Source organism: Choloepus didactylus, chromosome 10 (assembly GCF_015220235.1).
Source record: "Choloepus didactylus isolate mChoDid1 chromosome 10, mChoDid1.pri, whole genome shotgun sequence".
NCBI classification, from domain to species: Eukaryota; Metazoa; Chordata; class Mammalia; order Pilosa; family Megalonychidae; genus Choloepus; species Choloepus didactylus.
Genome location: NC_051316.1, coordinates 124,751,721 through 124,768,177, shown reverse-complemented (window position 1 = coordinate 124,768,177; position 16,457 = coordinate 124,751,721). Strand labels below are relative to the sequence as shown.

The 16,457-nt window shown below is 39.5% G+C and overlaps 1 protein-coding gene across 5 annotated transcripts in view; it reads left to right on the top strand.

Annotated features, from left to right (window-relative positions):
* The window catches only part of INVS (inversin), a 259,001-nt gene that overhangs the window by 134,547 nt on the left and 107,997 nt on the right, over positions 1-16,457 (top strand). For 4 of the 5 annotated variants that reach the window (XM_037798544.1, XM_037798545.1, XM_037798547.1 and 1 more), the window contains one exon: positions 6,651-6,824. In XM_037798544.1, coding sequence (XP_037654472.1) covers positions 6,651-6,824 — 174 coding nt within the window. Of the gene's footprint in view, positions 1-6,499; positions 6,524-6,650; positions 6,825-16,457 lie in introns of those variants that run through there. The other variant, XM_037798546.1, reaches the window with a different exon arrangement.

Here is a 16,457-nt window from a genome sequence, read left to right as displayed (position 1 = left end):
ACAAGCCAAGATTGGAGATGGAATTATCCAGAAGGGATTTGTGGAAACTCTTGTTGTCTGATGGCTTTGACCCCTGCATGCTTCATGCGAAGCCAACAGAATTTTTTGCGAGAACTTTATAGACAGAGCCGCTGCCAGTCTGGACTGGAGGAGACAGACAAGGAACAAATTGCAGGAAAAATTTCTTCAAACACAGAGCCATGGAGGTTGAGGTCTGGAGTCAAGAGGCCTTGGGCTGGGAGAGTGGAGCAGCCCACACGCATGGAAAGGGTGAGTTTGCCCCGGAGGTCGAGGGTGGGCATTCCACCTCGATGCTCTGGAAGACTTTTGCCACCCGAGGTCCCAAAGAGGGTGGAGCACATTCCCAGGGAATTGGGGAGAGCCTGGCTGCCACCACACTGTTCTGAAGGGGTTGAGCATGTGCCCTGGAGATGGAAGGGAATCCGGGAGCAGCCCCGATGTTTGAGGAGGGTGGGGCCGAGAAGGTGGTCTCCCCAATGTGTGGGTATGTTGGAGCACTCACCTAAGCGTTTGGAGAGGAAAGGGCTGCCGAAAAGGCCCTTAGGAAGGGTTAGGCTTCCACTCTCTCAAGCCCCAAGGATGCAACGTTGTTCTGTAAATGACTCTCAGACTTTGAAATCTAATGGAGTTTGTCCTGCAGGTTTTAGGAACTGTTTTGGTCCTGTTAACCCTGTTTTCCTTACTGTTTCTCCTTATGGCAATGGAAATGTTTATCCTATGAATGTCCCTCCTTTGTATATTGGAAGCATATAACTTGTTCTAAGTCCACAGATCCAAGCTAAAGGAAAAGTATGCCTTAGGACTGACCATGCCTATATTTGATTTTGATGGGATTTTGTACTTAACTTTTGTTACTGAAATGGTTTAAGTTTTTGTGATATTGTGATGAAATGAATGTATTTTGTATTTGGAAAGATAATGTCATTTCGGGGTCCAGGGGGTGGAATGTGCCAGTTTGAATGTATTGTGTCCCCCAAATGCCATTATCTTTGTGGTCTTGTGGGACAGACGTTTTGGTGCTGGTTAGATTTGCTTGGAATGTGCCCCACCCAGCCGTGGGTGGTGACTTTGGTGGGATACTCCCATGGAGGTGTGACCCCACCCATTCAGGGTGGGCCTTGATCAGTGGAGCCATATAAAATATGCTGACTCAAAGAGACTGAACGGAGTGCAGCTGTGAGTGACGTTTTGAAGAAGAGCAAGCTTGCTAGAGAGAAATGTCCTGGGAGAAAGCCATTTTGAAACCAGAACTTTGGAGCAGACGCCATCCACGTGCCTTCCCAGCTAACAGAGGTTTTCCGGACGCCATTTGCCATCCTCCAGTGAAGGTACCTGATTACTGATGTGTTACCTTGGACACTTTATGGCCTTAAGACTGTAACTGTATAGCCAAATAAACCCCCTTTTTATAAAAGCCAGTCCATCTCTGGTGTTTTGCATTCTGCAGCATTAGCAAACTAGAACAGTTGTCTGGGGCAGTTCTGGGCTATGGGGCTGGCGATGGGCAAGAGTGTTTCCTGTCCACCAGGATGATGGCTGTGAGCGGACACCCCCCTTTTCTTGGGAAGTTGTGGTGTTTAGTGAATTTTCTCAGCCACTGGATTATTGCGTTTTGTCTCAGAGCTCTCCTAGTTCTGCTCTTGACTTGACCTGCCCAAACTGCAAGTCTTTGAAGCTTTCTGTATTGCGCTTCTTAGAGTAATTGTTTTAGAAAAAGAAAAAAGGATTAAAAAAAAAAAAAAAGGGCCCTCCTCAGAGATCTAATGGGTTATTGAAATGCTAAGAGACAAAGCAACCAGGGCCATTAAGGAAAGGTCCACAGGGCAGAGAGATCAGCTTTTCTTCGGGATTTGCATATGCGCCTCAGGGCCTGAGCTCAGGCCTGAGCTCTGCCCTTCCCCTTTCTATGTTCACCAGAACTCCAAAAATCCTCCGCTTTTATTTTGGAGTTTTTCGTGTTGTTTTTTTTCTATGCCTGTCTCCTCTCTGCTGGGCTGGCTGCTCAGATTCTGTGGTGTCTGGTCTCCGTCTATCTATGGTTGGAGTTTGGATCAGCAGAATGAGTTTCCGATAAGGGCTGCCACTGCAGTTCTCCCTTCTCTTTCCCGGAGCTGACAGCCCCTCCTCCCATGGGACTGAGCCTGGCAGGGAGGGGCGCGGGTCCCCTGGCCGCAAAAACTTACAGATTTCGCTGATCTCAGCAGTTCGACGTTTTCATGAGTGTTGTATGAAGTATGCCCAAAGTCAGATTGCTCTGTGGTGTCCAGTCCACGCAGTTCCTGGCTTTCTACCTACTTTCCTGGAGGAGTAACTAAAACATACAGCTCACCAGTCTGCCATCTTGCCCCCTCTTCAATTTCATTTTAAATCTAGGTGACATAAAGCAAAACCAAGAAGCTAATTTGTGTATGGGTTTTGTGTTGTTTTTGCAACTGTTCCTGTAAGTTTGAATTTATTTCAAAATAAAATTTAAAAAAATAATAACAAAGAAGCATGAATTCATTTCAGCTTGGGGTTCAGGAATGACAGACATCAAAACCCCATCCTATAGTTTTGGACTTGGAGAAAGGTGTCCTTGTCTTTTATTAATTAGGAACTCGAATGCTAGCTGGAAATGTTTGGATTTTATCCTAGGAATTATGGCTGTCCACTGAATATTTTTTAATTCAGAAGCAAGTAACAGTCATAGGTGTGCTCTCAGAAGGTTGCTCCTTTAACTGTTTGGAGGATGGAAGGGAAAAACCAGAGACAGGAGAACTAGTTAAGCAGCTTTAGCAGTGATTACTTGAGCAGTTCAGGTGAGTATAACGAAGGCCTGAACCGAGAGCAGTGGCCGGGAAAGGGAATGGAGTAGGTGCAAGCCTGAGACTTCGGTTGGGAGATTCTACAGTATTTGGTTATTGAGTAGATATTGACAAAGAGCCCAAGAAAGGGGAATCAAAGTATAATTTGGCCCCTACCTACATCTCCAGCTTGATCTTCTCTCACTCTCTACATACACTGTAACCACAGCAGCTATTTTTAGAAGTCTTTTAACCTCCCATGTTCTTTCTCACCTCATGGTCTTTACTCATACTGCTTCCTTTATGTGTAATACTCTTTTCCCAATCATCCCCAGCTACAACTCATCTTTTGGACTTCAGCTTAAATGTAATTTCCTCCAAGAAGTCTTTCCTGAATCCCCTCAGATTAGTCTAGAACTTCCTATTATATGATCCCATTGCACTTATTTCCAGTAGTCAGCAGACTTAAACAATGTTTGTCTCCCCCACCTAGACTGTTAACTCTATGAGGACAGAGACCTGTTCATTTCATTCACCAAAAGTTCTCTAGTACCTAATAAATACATAGTAGATGCTTAATAAGTATATGTTCAATGAGTGAATAAATGAAGAGGATTAGGAGGAGGACGGATAAATTATTTCTTTGTAACTCCTCTACATTCAGCAAGGCAAACAGGTTGGTCCATCACTGGAAAGCATCCAGTAATCTGGAAGAAGATGTATACCTGTCAGTTTGCTTTACAGTCCATGACAAGTCTGCCCATCTCATATAGACACTCTTATGGGTCCCTCTTTCCTACTCTTCTTTTTCCTTATCTCTCCCCCAACTCTTGAATTGAGTTGAATACTCTCTCTGCCCCGTGGGCAAGCATGTAAGTTTTGTTTATCCTTCTCCACCTCCCTCTTGCTCTAGTTTGTCCCTTTTGCTTTATAGCTTCACAGTTCTCACCATGGCAGATTGGCAGATGTCTTCCTTGCTTAATATTGATAGCCTCTCATAGTAGAACATCAATGCATTAAAAAGGCCTTGCTTTCGTTTCCTAGCTACTATAACAAATACCATACAGTAGGTTGGCTTAAACAACAGTAATTTATTGGCTCATGGTAGCAGAGGCTAGAAGGCTTGCTTCTTCCCAGAGTTGGTACCTTCTGGCTGGCTGGCAGTCTTTGGGGTTCCTTGGCTTTTCTGTCACATGGCAATGCACATGATAGTGTCTTCTGCTTTCTGTTCCAGGTTCTGTTGACTTTCAGCCCCTGGCTGCTCTGTGGGGCTTCTCTCTCCATCTTACTTCCACTCTGCTTATAAAGCACTCTAGTGAGCTGGATAAAAGCCCAACCTGATTCGGTGGAGCCACACCTTAACTAAAGTAACGTCTTAAAACGATCTTACTTACAAAGGGTCCACACCCACTAGAATGCAGACCAAGACCAAGAGCATGTCCAAACTGGGGTACACAATTCAATCCGCCACAGGTCCCACTTAGAGTAAGGCTAAAGTTTTAGAGGCTCTCAGAAGATGAAAAGGACAGAAAACTCTGCCTGCCAATATGCTCAGAATTGGGAGAGAGAAATAGGCGTGAAGTAGGAGGAGAACTTAATCATATCATACTTTTGGTCATGTAAACTTTGAAGCATCTGTTTACTAAGTGCATAGAAGGCTCCAACCTGAATTGGAAATATGGTACTAGATATCAGGAAAGGGCTTGAGAGAACTATTTTCACAGGGTTTTATTTAGTTTCAAAGTTTCAGTATAACTCTGACATTCTACATAAGGGTTGCCTGGATCCCCACCACTGCATTCATTTAGCCCTTGTAGCTAAGCTTCTTTCTCCAGATGGGTTCATTATACCAGATTGGAGGGTTTAATTGATGTGGAAAGTATTGCCTGCAAGTAGATGGATCTGCAGTAACCTCTGGATTGGTATTTAGTTGACCTTGTGAGTCTGAGACCCAAAGCTTGAATCAACTGTCTCTACCTTACTTGTACTAGTGAATAGTTCTGTTCAAGAAAACTAACCACACACGTTTCTAACCAGATGACTGTGAACAAAACAATTAACCTCTTTGAATTTCTGTCCCCATACCTTACCTGTAAGTTGGGGTTAAAAATCACTGCTTACTGGATCTGGTTAGGAATAAGGCAAATCAGGCCAAAGGGTAAAGGACAATATTGACTTTGTTTTAAAACTTCAACTTCTGTGTGAGACCAAAGGAAGAGATGTTTATTTGGTACAAAGTCTATATTTTCTGTAACACACTAAATAATTTAATTTGTATGATCAGTTTATTCAAACATCATAATTATATGGAACTTTGAATAAGGAGTAAGATCTAGTAAGTTTGTACAGGTTAGTGTGAAACCCTGATACATCCCAAAGTAATTTGGGCAGAGAATAAAAATGTATTTGCAAAGCCCTCCTGAGGGACTGGGGGGAAATGTGAAAATATTAAACTTCCCCACCTAGAGAATTACTGATATTTTCACAAGCATTGGGGACCACCAATTTAGAAAGCTAAGCCCTTGATATTGGGGCTTGTCCCTATGAAGCTTGTTACTGCAAAGGAGAGTTTAAGCCTACTTATAATCATGCCTAAGAGTCTCACCTAGAGAACCTCTTTTGTTGCTCAGATGTGGCCTCTCTCTCTCTAAACCCACTTGGTAGGTAAACTTACTGCCCTCGCCGCTACATGGAACATGACTCCCAGAGGTGTAAATCTCCCTGGTAATGGGGATGAGCCTGGACTTGGCATTGTATGATTGAGAAAGCCTTCTTGACCAAAGAAGGAAGAGAAATGAAACAAAGGAAAGTTTCGGGGGCTGAGAGATTTCAAATGGAGTCAAGAGGTCATTCTGGAGGGTATTCTTATGCATTATATAGATATCCCTTTTTAGTTTTTGGTGTATTGGAATAGCTAGAAGGAAATACCTGAAACTGTTCAACTGCAATCCAGTAGCCTTCATTCTTGAAGACAAGTGTATAACTATGTAGCTTACACAGTATGACTGTGAGATTGTGAAAATCTTGTGATTCACACTTCCTTTATCCACTGTATGGACAGATGAGTAGAAAAATGGAAACAAAAATTAAATGAATAATAGGGGGATCAGGGGTGTGATGGGATGTTTTGGGTGTTCTTTTTTACTTTTATTTTTATTCTTTTTTTGAGTAATGAAAATGTTCAAAAATTGATTTTGGTGAAGAATGCACAACTATATGATGGTGCTGTGAATAACTGATTGTACACTATGGCTGATTGTAGGGTATGTGAATATATCTCCATAAAACTGAATTTAAAAAATCACTGCTTACTTTACATAGTTGTAATACTTTGAACTATATAATAATAGGTGCTATATTGTTCAGAATGTGCTAAAAATAATACACTCACAGATTGATGCTACTAAATAGCAATTTGGAAAATACATCAGAAACTTTTAAAGTGTACAAACTCCACTGACCCAGTAATTTGATTCCTGCTAACTTACCCTTTTGAAAAAAATTAAGAAGAAAAAACTGTGTAGAAAAGATGTACATAGCAGGATTTTCTATAAAAGCAAAATATTGGAAACATTGTAAATATCTAATATTTAAACAAAACATGTTGCCTTAACACAATGAAATATTGACCAGCCATTATGCACATTACATGCATTTAGAAAATAGTTGGAAGGAAACATGGAAAAAGAAAACAATTGCCATCTTAGAGTAGTGGAATTGTAAGTACTCTTCTTTTTATTAACTTCTCTGAATGTTATTACTCTAGTAGAATAATTAAAATATTTTTAGGAGTTTTTTTCTTGCCACAACTAAATATCTTCTTATTGTCTCTTGTATTTTATTTAGGGAAATTATCGTTTCATGAAACTCTTACTCACACGCAGAGCAAACTGGATGCAAAAGGACTTGGAAGAGATGATTCCTTTGCACTTAACCACCCGGCACAAGAACCCTAAGTGTTTGGCGCTTCTGCTCAAGTTTATGGCACCAGGAGAAGTGGATACACAGGACAAAAACAAGGTGATAGATTTTCAAAATCAGAGGCACACAAGAGCAGAAGGCAAATGCTTCCTTTTATGATGTGAAACCTCAAGGAAGAGCACTTAAATTACCACCCGTACATATGGTAAAACAATTCCAAATCTACATACACACCAGGAAAGTATTTCACTAAGTTCAGTCATTTTATCCTCCTAATAGCCATATGTGGTAGGTAGTATCATGCCCTTTTTACAGATGGAGAAACTGAAGCTCAGTAAGATGAAAATTTTGCCCAAGGTCCAAGTGATAGAACTAGAATTCAACCCAGGTCTGTCTGACTACAAAACCCAGTACTTGAAACCTAGTCATGCTATAGGTGGTTAGATTTGTGGTAGCCAGATGCTACAGGCAATATACTAACTGCGTAGTGGTTTAATGGCCTGGGCTTTGGCATCAGACTGCTTGGGTTTCAGTTAGAAGCCACCACTTACTAGTTCTGTTGTTGTGTAAATTGCTTAATCCTCTATGCCTCAGTTTTCTCATATGTGAAAAAGGGAGAATAGGGTCTTTGAAGATTAAATGAGGTTATGCAATTCCCAATGCATAAGGTGCTGTCAATAAATGTCAGCTATAAAATGGTTATTATTAGCTTCATTTTTGCTGTAACACCTGCTCTGGCATTTGTTGTTAGGATCTTTTATCTTCCTTGCTCTTGAATTAAAAAAATTTTTTTTTATTTGAGAAGTTTTAGGTTTACAGAAAATCATACAGAAAATACATATTTCCCATTTATGCCCCCCTATTAACTCTTTGCATTAGTGTGTGGTACTTTTGCTAAAATTGATGAAAGAATGTTATTATTGTTATGCTATTAACTGTAGCCCATAGTTTACATTAGTGTTCACTGTTTGTGTTATTCAGTCCTATGGATTTTTTAAAAAAATTTTATATTAGTAACATATATACAACATATACTCAAATATATAATTCAGTGCTGTTAATTACATCACAATGTTGTGATACCATCACCACCATCAATTACCAAACCTTTATGATTTTTTAATTGGGTGGCTTGTTCTTTTCAGGTTGAGTTGTAGGATTTCTTTATATATATGGATATTATTATGGCTATTAAACCCTTTTCAGATATGTGGTTTCCAAATACTTTATGCCATTCTGTAAGTTGTCTCTACTTTCATAATGGAGTACTGTGGTGCATAAAAGTTTTAATATTGATGAAATCCCATTTCTCTATTTTTCCATTTGTTGCTTGTGCTTTTAGGATAAACTCTAAGAAACCATTGCCAAACACAAGTTCCTGAAGATGTTTCCTTATGTTTTCTTCTAGGAGTTTTATAGTTCTGGTTCTTATATTTAGGTCTTTGATACATTTTGAGTTGATTTTTGTATATGGCATGACATACAGGCCCACCTTAATTCTTTTGCATATGGAGATCCAGTTTCCCCAGTACTATTTGTTGAAAAGACTGCTCTTTCCCCATTGAGTGGACTTGGCAGCCTTGACAAAAATCAGTTGGCAATAGATGTGAGTTCTTTTCTGAGCTCTCAGTTCTATTCCATTGGTCTATATGTCCTTCCTTGTCCCAGTACCATACTGTTTTGAATACTGTAATTTGTGATAAGTTTTTAAATCAGCAAATACGATTCCTCCAATTTTGCTCTTTTTCAAGATGGTTTTGGCTATTTAGAGCCCCTTGCCCTTCCGTATAAATTTGATGATTGTCTTTTCCATTTCTGCAAAGAAAGCTTTGGAATTTTGCCTGGGATTGCAATGAATGTATAAATTGCTTTGGGTAGGACTGACCTGTTAATAATATTTTGTTCTCCAATCCATGAATACAGAATGTCTTTCCATTTATTTAGGTCTTTGATATATTTTAGCAATGTTTTTAAATTTTCCATGTATAAGTCCTTTAACATCCTTGGTGACGTTTATTCCTAGATATTGATTCTTTTAGTTGCTATTGTAAATGGAATGTTTTCCTTGATTTCCTCTTCAGATTGTTCATTACCAATGTATAGAAACACTACTGATTTTTGCATGGTGATCTTGAACCCACCACTTTGTTGAATTTGTTACCTCTAGTAGCTTTGTTGTGTATTTTTCAGTATGTCTATATATATATACACATATATATATGTGTATGTATGTATGTGTATGATCATGTCATTTGCAAATAGGGAAAGTTTTACTTCCTCCTTCCCAATTTGGATGCTGTTTCTTTTTTTTTTTTAAGGTACTAAAATTTTTTTATTGAAAAGTGAGATCTGTAAAAATATTTTTAATACAAAAACATGAGCATCTGCCACTATGACATTTGTTCAGTTGGAATGCTAGACTTACAAGAGTAGGTTTTCAACTATGTAAATGTGTCATGGCTAGGAAAAAGTTTCTAATATCAGATCTCTTTTTTTCCTCACTTAAATTAAGTAGAGTGGCTGAAATGGATTCAGGCATAAGACTAAGCAGAAAATATCCTTGCTTCAGTTATTCCCTTTTTGCAGGTCCTGTGTCACACATTTGAACTATGTATCAGACAACCATGGTAAAGAGCTTTTGCTGATTGAAAAGACTCTTAAAGGATATGTTGACAGGTCTCATACCACTGGACATGTAGAAATTTCACTGAGTTGGAAGGCCCCTGAAGTTTTATTGGATTTATCTCCTATTCTGTGACACACAAATGCCTTACCTTTGAGTCTAGAGTATTTGCAACTTCTTGCTCACTAGGTCCACTCAACATGATATCATAAATATAATGGACCAGTGTGATGTCTTGTGGGAGGGAGAGACGATCAAGGTCCCTGCAGACAAGATTATGACATAGGACTGGAGAGTTGATATATCTTTGAGGTAAGGCAGTGATGGTATATTGCTGGCCTTGGCAGCTGAAAGCAACTGTTTCTGGTGGTCTTTACTAACAGCAATTGAGAAAAAATCATCTGCCAGATCAATAGCTGCATACCAGGTACCAGGGATGTATTGAGTTGCTCAAGCAACGATACAACCTCTCGAACAGCAACTGCAATTGGAGGCACCACCTGGTTAAATTTACAATAATTCACTGTCATCCTCCAAGATCCATCTGTTCTGCACACCAAATAGAAGAGTTCAATGGGGATGCAGTGGAAATCATCACTCCTATATCCTTCAAGTCCTTGATGGTGGCACTAATGTCTGCAGTCCCTGGAGGAATCCAGTATAGCTTTTGATTTACTGTTTTGCTAGGTAGGGGCAGTTCTAGTGGCCTCCACTTGGCCTTTCCTACGATAATAGCCCTCACTCCACAAGTCAGGGAACCAGTGTGGGGATTCTGCCAACTGCTGATATGTCTATTCCAATTATGCATTCTGGAACTGGGGAAATAACCACAGAATGGGTCCAGGGACACATTGGACCCACTGTGAGATGGACCAGAGCTAAAATTCCAGCAATCACTTGAGCTCCATAAGCCCCTACTCTGGTAGACCACAGTGACGTTTTGGGTCTCCTGAAATTTATGTCACTTCAGAGCCAGTATCTAATAATCCCTGAAATGTCTGATCGTTTCCTTTTCCCCCATGCAGTTACCCTGGTAAAGGGCTGTAGGTCTCTTTGGGGAAGGTTGTGAAGAAAATCATGGTATAAATTTTTGGCAGTGTAGCAGAATACTTCCCCAAGGAGACCTTGGGGCTTCGGGTCTATAAACTGTCTCAAGTCTGGGAATTGATTAAGGGGCTGTGACTCTGTCATTCAGGTTAGACTTTTGTTCACCTGACCTAGAACTCTTCTGCTTATACAAATCAAGTAATCATTTAGTAGACTGCCCATATGTTTTACTTCTGGGTACCCCATGATCTACTAGCCAATGCCATAGGTCTTTGGGAGTCTAATTATTTCTATTATGGCTTTGAGTCTGCTGTCCAATATGTTAGCCATACCCACCTCCTCTTTGTCGATTAAGTGCTGCTTCTTGGTTTCTGCCAACCTGGGATCCGAACATCCCCATCATGTTTAAGGATCCAAGTAATATCTGACCTACAGAGAAGTGCAACCCTAGAGCTCTTCAGGAATGAAGGAGTCTCACAAATTTATTCTTTGCAGATGGAAGGTAGGTCTTCTGGACATTCCTGGGATGGATGGGCAGGTCTTACATAACAAATCCACTCTAATATTCCAATCTCTCTTGGATCCCCTTGTCTACATTATACCAGGGCAGTTGTGGCATTTCAGCCTCAGGCAGTGTAGGCCACCTTTTTCCATGCTTCAGCCAACGACTCAAGCAAATTATTAAGAGTACTTTCTAACCCCTTGAGCTACAACACAAAACCTAAAATCTCTGCTTAATAGACCTATATCAATAAATTCAGCCTGCTTCAACTTTATATTCCTTCCACCATCCCACACATATTCCTTCCATTATCCCACACCCTTAATATCCATTCCCACGTATAATTCCCCCAATTTCTGTCTATATAAATTGGAAAAATAATGCAGTTATTTTGGAGTATAGTGCACCTCCTCATGGGTTACACTTTGTACCTCACCTTTTGGGGCCTGTTGCAACTTCAATCTAATTATAGGTCTGGAAGGAAGGTGGGTGGTGGGAGTGGGCTATGAGAGAATTAGAAGTGTTTTGCAATCCAGCTACCTGAGGGCATTCATTGCAGTTTCATTTGGTGAAACAGAATTAATGTCTTCAGACAGAAGAGTGAAGCCTGTTTCCTTAAGGGAAGTGGTTATAGGTTTATCAGGCACAGCCAGTGTCAATCTCTTGAGGTGGAGGTTGGATGGAAGATTCCTCCTGGCAGACTAGAGGACGGAAGACTGGTTCCTCGGGACAGGCTGAAGGTGGGGTGGCTGATTTCTCAGGGGAGACTACTACAGGTTTATCTGGCAAAGACTCAGCAGAATCTAGGGTTTCAATTTCCCCACCACCATCATTCTCCACCTACATGTCCTCATTCCAGTTTTGAGGATCCCATTCCTTTGCAGTCAATGCCCTCACCTTAACAGCAGACAACCTGCGGGGTTGGAAATTTAATTTACCTTGTAATTCAGCCACTCTCACAATGAGACTCTGAGTCTTGTTTTCAGAAATCTCAAGTCTCAGGCTACATGAAATAAGATTTTCTTTCAGGGCACACAAAGAAACTTTCATGTCCTTCATGTGGCACTTAAGTTGCGAATTTGAAGCCTTGAGCTCATCCCTTTCTTTTACAACTGTATCTAGCATATTTAGGAACAACCAGCCATCATCAGTATACCTTTAAGTCCACAAAATAAGGTGTCAAAAACACTCTCATGGAGTGCCTTGCCTCTTACAAGCATTTGACTAGCCTTATCCAGTGGTGATCTTTGTATTTTGCCTATCTATATTACCAACTCATACCATGGATTATCATTGCCATCTTGATGGTTGGAAATAGAGTCATTAGTACATTTGAATCTAATCAGATTAGAGAATCAATTCCAAAAGCCCAGAACCAGTTCAGAAATCTCATCCTTAAGATTCTGTTTCTCAAGAACCACTCAAGGTACCAAAGCTTTATTAGTCATAGTTCTCTAGGGGAACAGAACTGATAGGAGATCTGCCTGCCTACCTATCTATGTATCTATTGCTATATATCTATAGGTGTATATATATAATGTAAATATTATGAGATTTTTATATAAATTGTCTCATGCAACTATGGGAATGTGCAAGTCCAGATTCCATAGGGCAGGCTTGGAATTCCAATGGAGGTTTTCAATGAATTCCCCAGGAAAAACTGGCTAGCTGAAGTAGAGCCAGAAATTCTCTCTTCTGACCACTGAAATCATCACATCTCCTTTTAAGGCCTTCAGCTGATTGGATAAGATGTCTCCCATTTTTTAAAGCAGCCTCCTCAGTTAATTGTAGATGGAATCAGCCATCGATCCAGTAAACTTACTGATTATTTAAATCCACAGAATATCCTCACAGTAATAATCAGGCCAGTGCTTGCTTGACCAAACAACTGGACACCATCACTTGGCCAAGTTGACTCATGAACTTAACCATCACACTTCCTCTTCAATTTTTTGGAAGAGTTTGAGCAGTATTAGTGCTGATTCTTCTTGGAATGTTTGGTACTATTTACCAGGGAAACCATCTGGTCCTGGGCTTTTCTTCTCGGGGAGATTTTTGATGACTGTTTCAATCTCTTTATTTGTTAGTGGTATGTTGAGATCATCTGTTTCTTCCTGAGTCAGAGTAGGTAGTTTGTGGCTTTCTTGGAAATTGCCCATTTCATCTAGGTTATCTAATTTGCTGGTGTACGGTTGTTCATAGTATCCTCTTATAACCCTTTTCATTTTTGTGGGTTTGGTAGTAATATCCTCCCCTTTCATTTCTGATTTAATTATTCATGACCACTCTCTTTTTTTCTGTGTCATTCTACCTAAAGATTTGTCAATTTTATTGATTTTTCAAAGAACCAACTTTTGGTTTCACTGATTCTCTCTATTGTTTTTTCATCCTCTCTTACCTTCATCTCCTCTCTAATCTTTGTTATCTCCTTCCTTCCATTCACCTAGGGTTTATTTTGCTCTTGTTTTTCTAGATTCTCCAGTTGTGCGGTTAGGTCTCTAATTTCAGATCTTTCTTCTCTTTTTTAATGTAAGCATTTAGAGCTATAAATTTCTCTCTCAGCCCCACCTTTGCTGCATCCCGTAAGTTTTGGTTTATGTTTTCACTTTCATTTGCCTCAAGATATTTCCTAATTTCCCTTGTGATTTTTTCTTTGACCCATTGGTTGTTGAAGAGTACATTGTTTAATTTCCACATAGTTGTGAATTTTCCACTTATCCCTCAGTCACTGATTTCTAACTTCTTTCCAGTGTTGGAAAAGAAACATTGTATGATTTCAATATTTTTGAATTTTTGAAACTTGTTTTGTGACCTAACATATGGTCTATTGTGAAGAATGATCCATGTGTGCCAGAGAAGAGTGTGTATTGTGCTACTGTTGAGTGAGGTGATTTATATATCTCTTTTAGGTCTAGTTGGTTTATAGTATTCATGTCTTCTATTTCCTTATTGTTCTTCTTTCTAGATGTTCTATCCATTATTGAAACTTATGTATTGAAGTCTCCTACTGTTAATGTGGAACTGTCTATTTCTCCCTTCAAACCTGTCAATATTTGCTTTGTATATTTTGGGGCTCTGCAATTAGTTACATATATATTTATAATTGTTATGTCTTCTTGTTTAATTGACCCCTTTGTCAGTCTATAGTGAATTCCTTTGTCCCTCTTAATAATTTTTGACTTAAAGTATGTTTTATCTAATATCACTGTGGCCATGCCAGCTCTTTTTTGTTTACTATTTATTTACATGGTATATTCTTTTCCATCCTTTCACTTTCAGCCTAAGGTAAGTCCATGTAAACCACATATAGTTGGATCATAACTTTTTTTATCCATTCTGCCAGTCTCTCCCTATTGATAGTTTAATCTGTTTACATTTAAAGTAACTATTGATAATGTAGGACTTCTTCTGGCATTTTGCTATTTGGTCTTTTTATATCTTATACCTTTTTTTGTCCCTGAATTCTTCCATTAATGCTTGCTTTCATATTTATTTGAATTTTTGTAGTGTAACATTTTGAGTCCCTTCTCATTTTTTCTGTATATGTTTTCCATATATTTTCTTTGTGGTTTATGAAGCTAAAATTTAACATCTTAAATCTATAACAATCACATTTTATTTGGTACCACTTAATTGCAATAGCATACACATATACTGTTCCTATACCTCTCCATCCCCTCACATTTTTTTGTACTTGTTACAAGTTATATCTTTATACATTTTCTTTCCAAAGCAATAGATTTATCACTAATTTTTATATATTTGAATTTTAGAGGCTGTAAGAAATAAAAAGTGGAGTTACATACCAAAAAATACAAAACAGTGGTATTGGCATTTAGTATTACCCATATGGTTACTTTATCAGAGGTTTATTTCTTTACGCTATTTCGATCCATCGTCTAGTGTCCTTTCCTTTCAGGCTGAAGAACCCCCTTTAGCATTGCATGTAGGAACAGGTGTAGTGGTGACAAACTCCTCCAGTTTTTTTTTATCTGGGAATATCTTAATCTCTCCCTCATTTTGAAAAACAATCTCTCCAAATATAGAATTCTTCATTGGCAACTGTTTTCTTTCAGCACTTTAAATATTCCTTCCCACTGTCTTCTTGCCTCCATGCTTTGAGAACTTGGAACTTAATTTTATTGGGACTCTTGTATGTAACACATTGCTTTCTCTTGCAGTTTTTAAAACTTTGTTTGCCCTTGGCATTTGACAGTTTCACTGCTGTGTATCTGGCTATGTTGTCTTCAGGTTTATACTGTTTGAAGTTCATTGGACTTCTTGGATGTGCATATTCATGTCTTTCATTAAGTTTGGGAAGTTTTCTGCCATTGTTTCTTTGGAAATTCCTTCTCCCCTTTCTCTTTCTGTTCTCCTTCTGGGACTCCCATAGTGCATATGTTGGTACACCTGATAGTACTACACAGGTCTCTTACACTCTGTACACTGTTTAAAATTCTTTTTTCCTTCTGCTCCTTAGCCTGAATCGTTTCAATTTTCTTATCTTCGGGTTCACTGATTATTTCTTCTGCCAGTTCCACTCTGCCATTGAAACCCTCTGGCGAATTTTTCATTTCAGCTATTGCTTTCTTCAACTCCATTATTTCTGTTTGGTTCCTTTTTTAAATTTCTCTCTTTATAGAGGTTCTCATTTGTTCATACATTGTTTTCCTGATATCCCTTAGTCCTTTCCCTGTGTTTTCCTTTATCTCCTTGAGCATATTGAGGACCTTTTTTTTGTTTTAAACTTGTCCATTATTTCCAAAGTCTGGTCATCTTTGTTGAACATTTCTTGATTTTTATCTTGTTCCTTAGATTTGCCACCATTCCATTGTTTTTCTGGTAATATTTTGTTGCATACTTTACATGTCAGCGTTTTAAAGCGTTAACTCTGGATTTAGTCCCTGAGCTCTGTTCCTGAAGTTTGTATCCAGCTAGTGATATGACAGATTTCCCTGAATGCCAGGAGCTATGAAAAACAAACCAACCAGATGGAAGGAGATGGTGGCATAGAGAGGAGTGGAAGCTAGTTTGTCCCCCTGGAATAACTAATAAACAACCAGGAACAACTAGTAAATAATCTGCAAAAACTGCGGGGGGACAAATGTGACCGTCCACTCATCATACACCAACCTGAATTGGGAGGAATGCCCAAAATCGCAGCATAAAATCTGTAAGTAAAAACTGCGATCCAAGCAGGGACCCCCCCTCCCCCCACCATCTCAACTGTGGGGCCTCCCAGTGCTGAAGAGCAGCTCTCGCCTGGCAAGTGAATATGGCTCAGCTGAGCTCCAGCTGGGGTTTTAATTAATAAATGTGGACTGCTCAATACAGGCTGTGGATCCCCGGCAGGCGGACGGAGGCTTTTGGTGACGGCTGACCTTGGAGAGCCAGAAGGTGGCCGCAGACTAGCCCTCAAGGGGGTTTTCTGTCCTTTTCTCTGCTCAGTGGAAAAAGCCTCAGCCATTTTCAGTTCCCAGCAATCTGACCCAGAAAAGGGTGGAGATACCACAGGCAAGGAGTCTATTCAAATGCTAATAACCTCTCCCTAGGGGGTTTA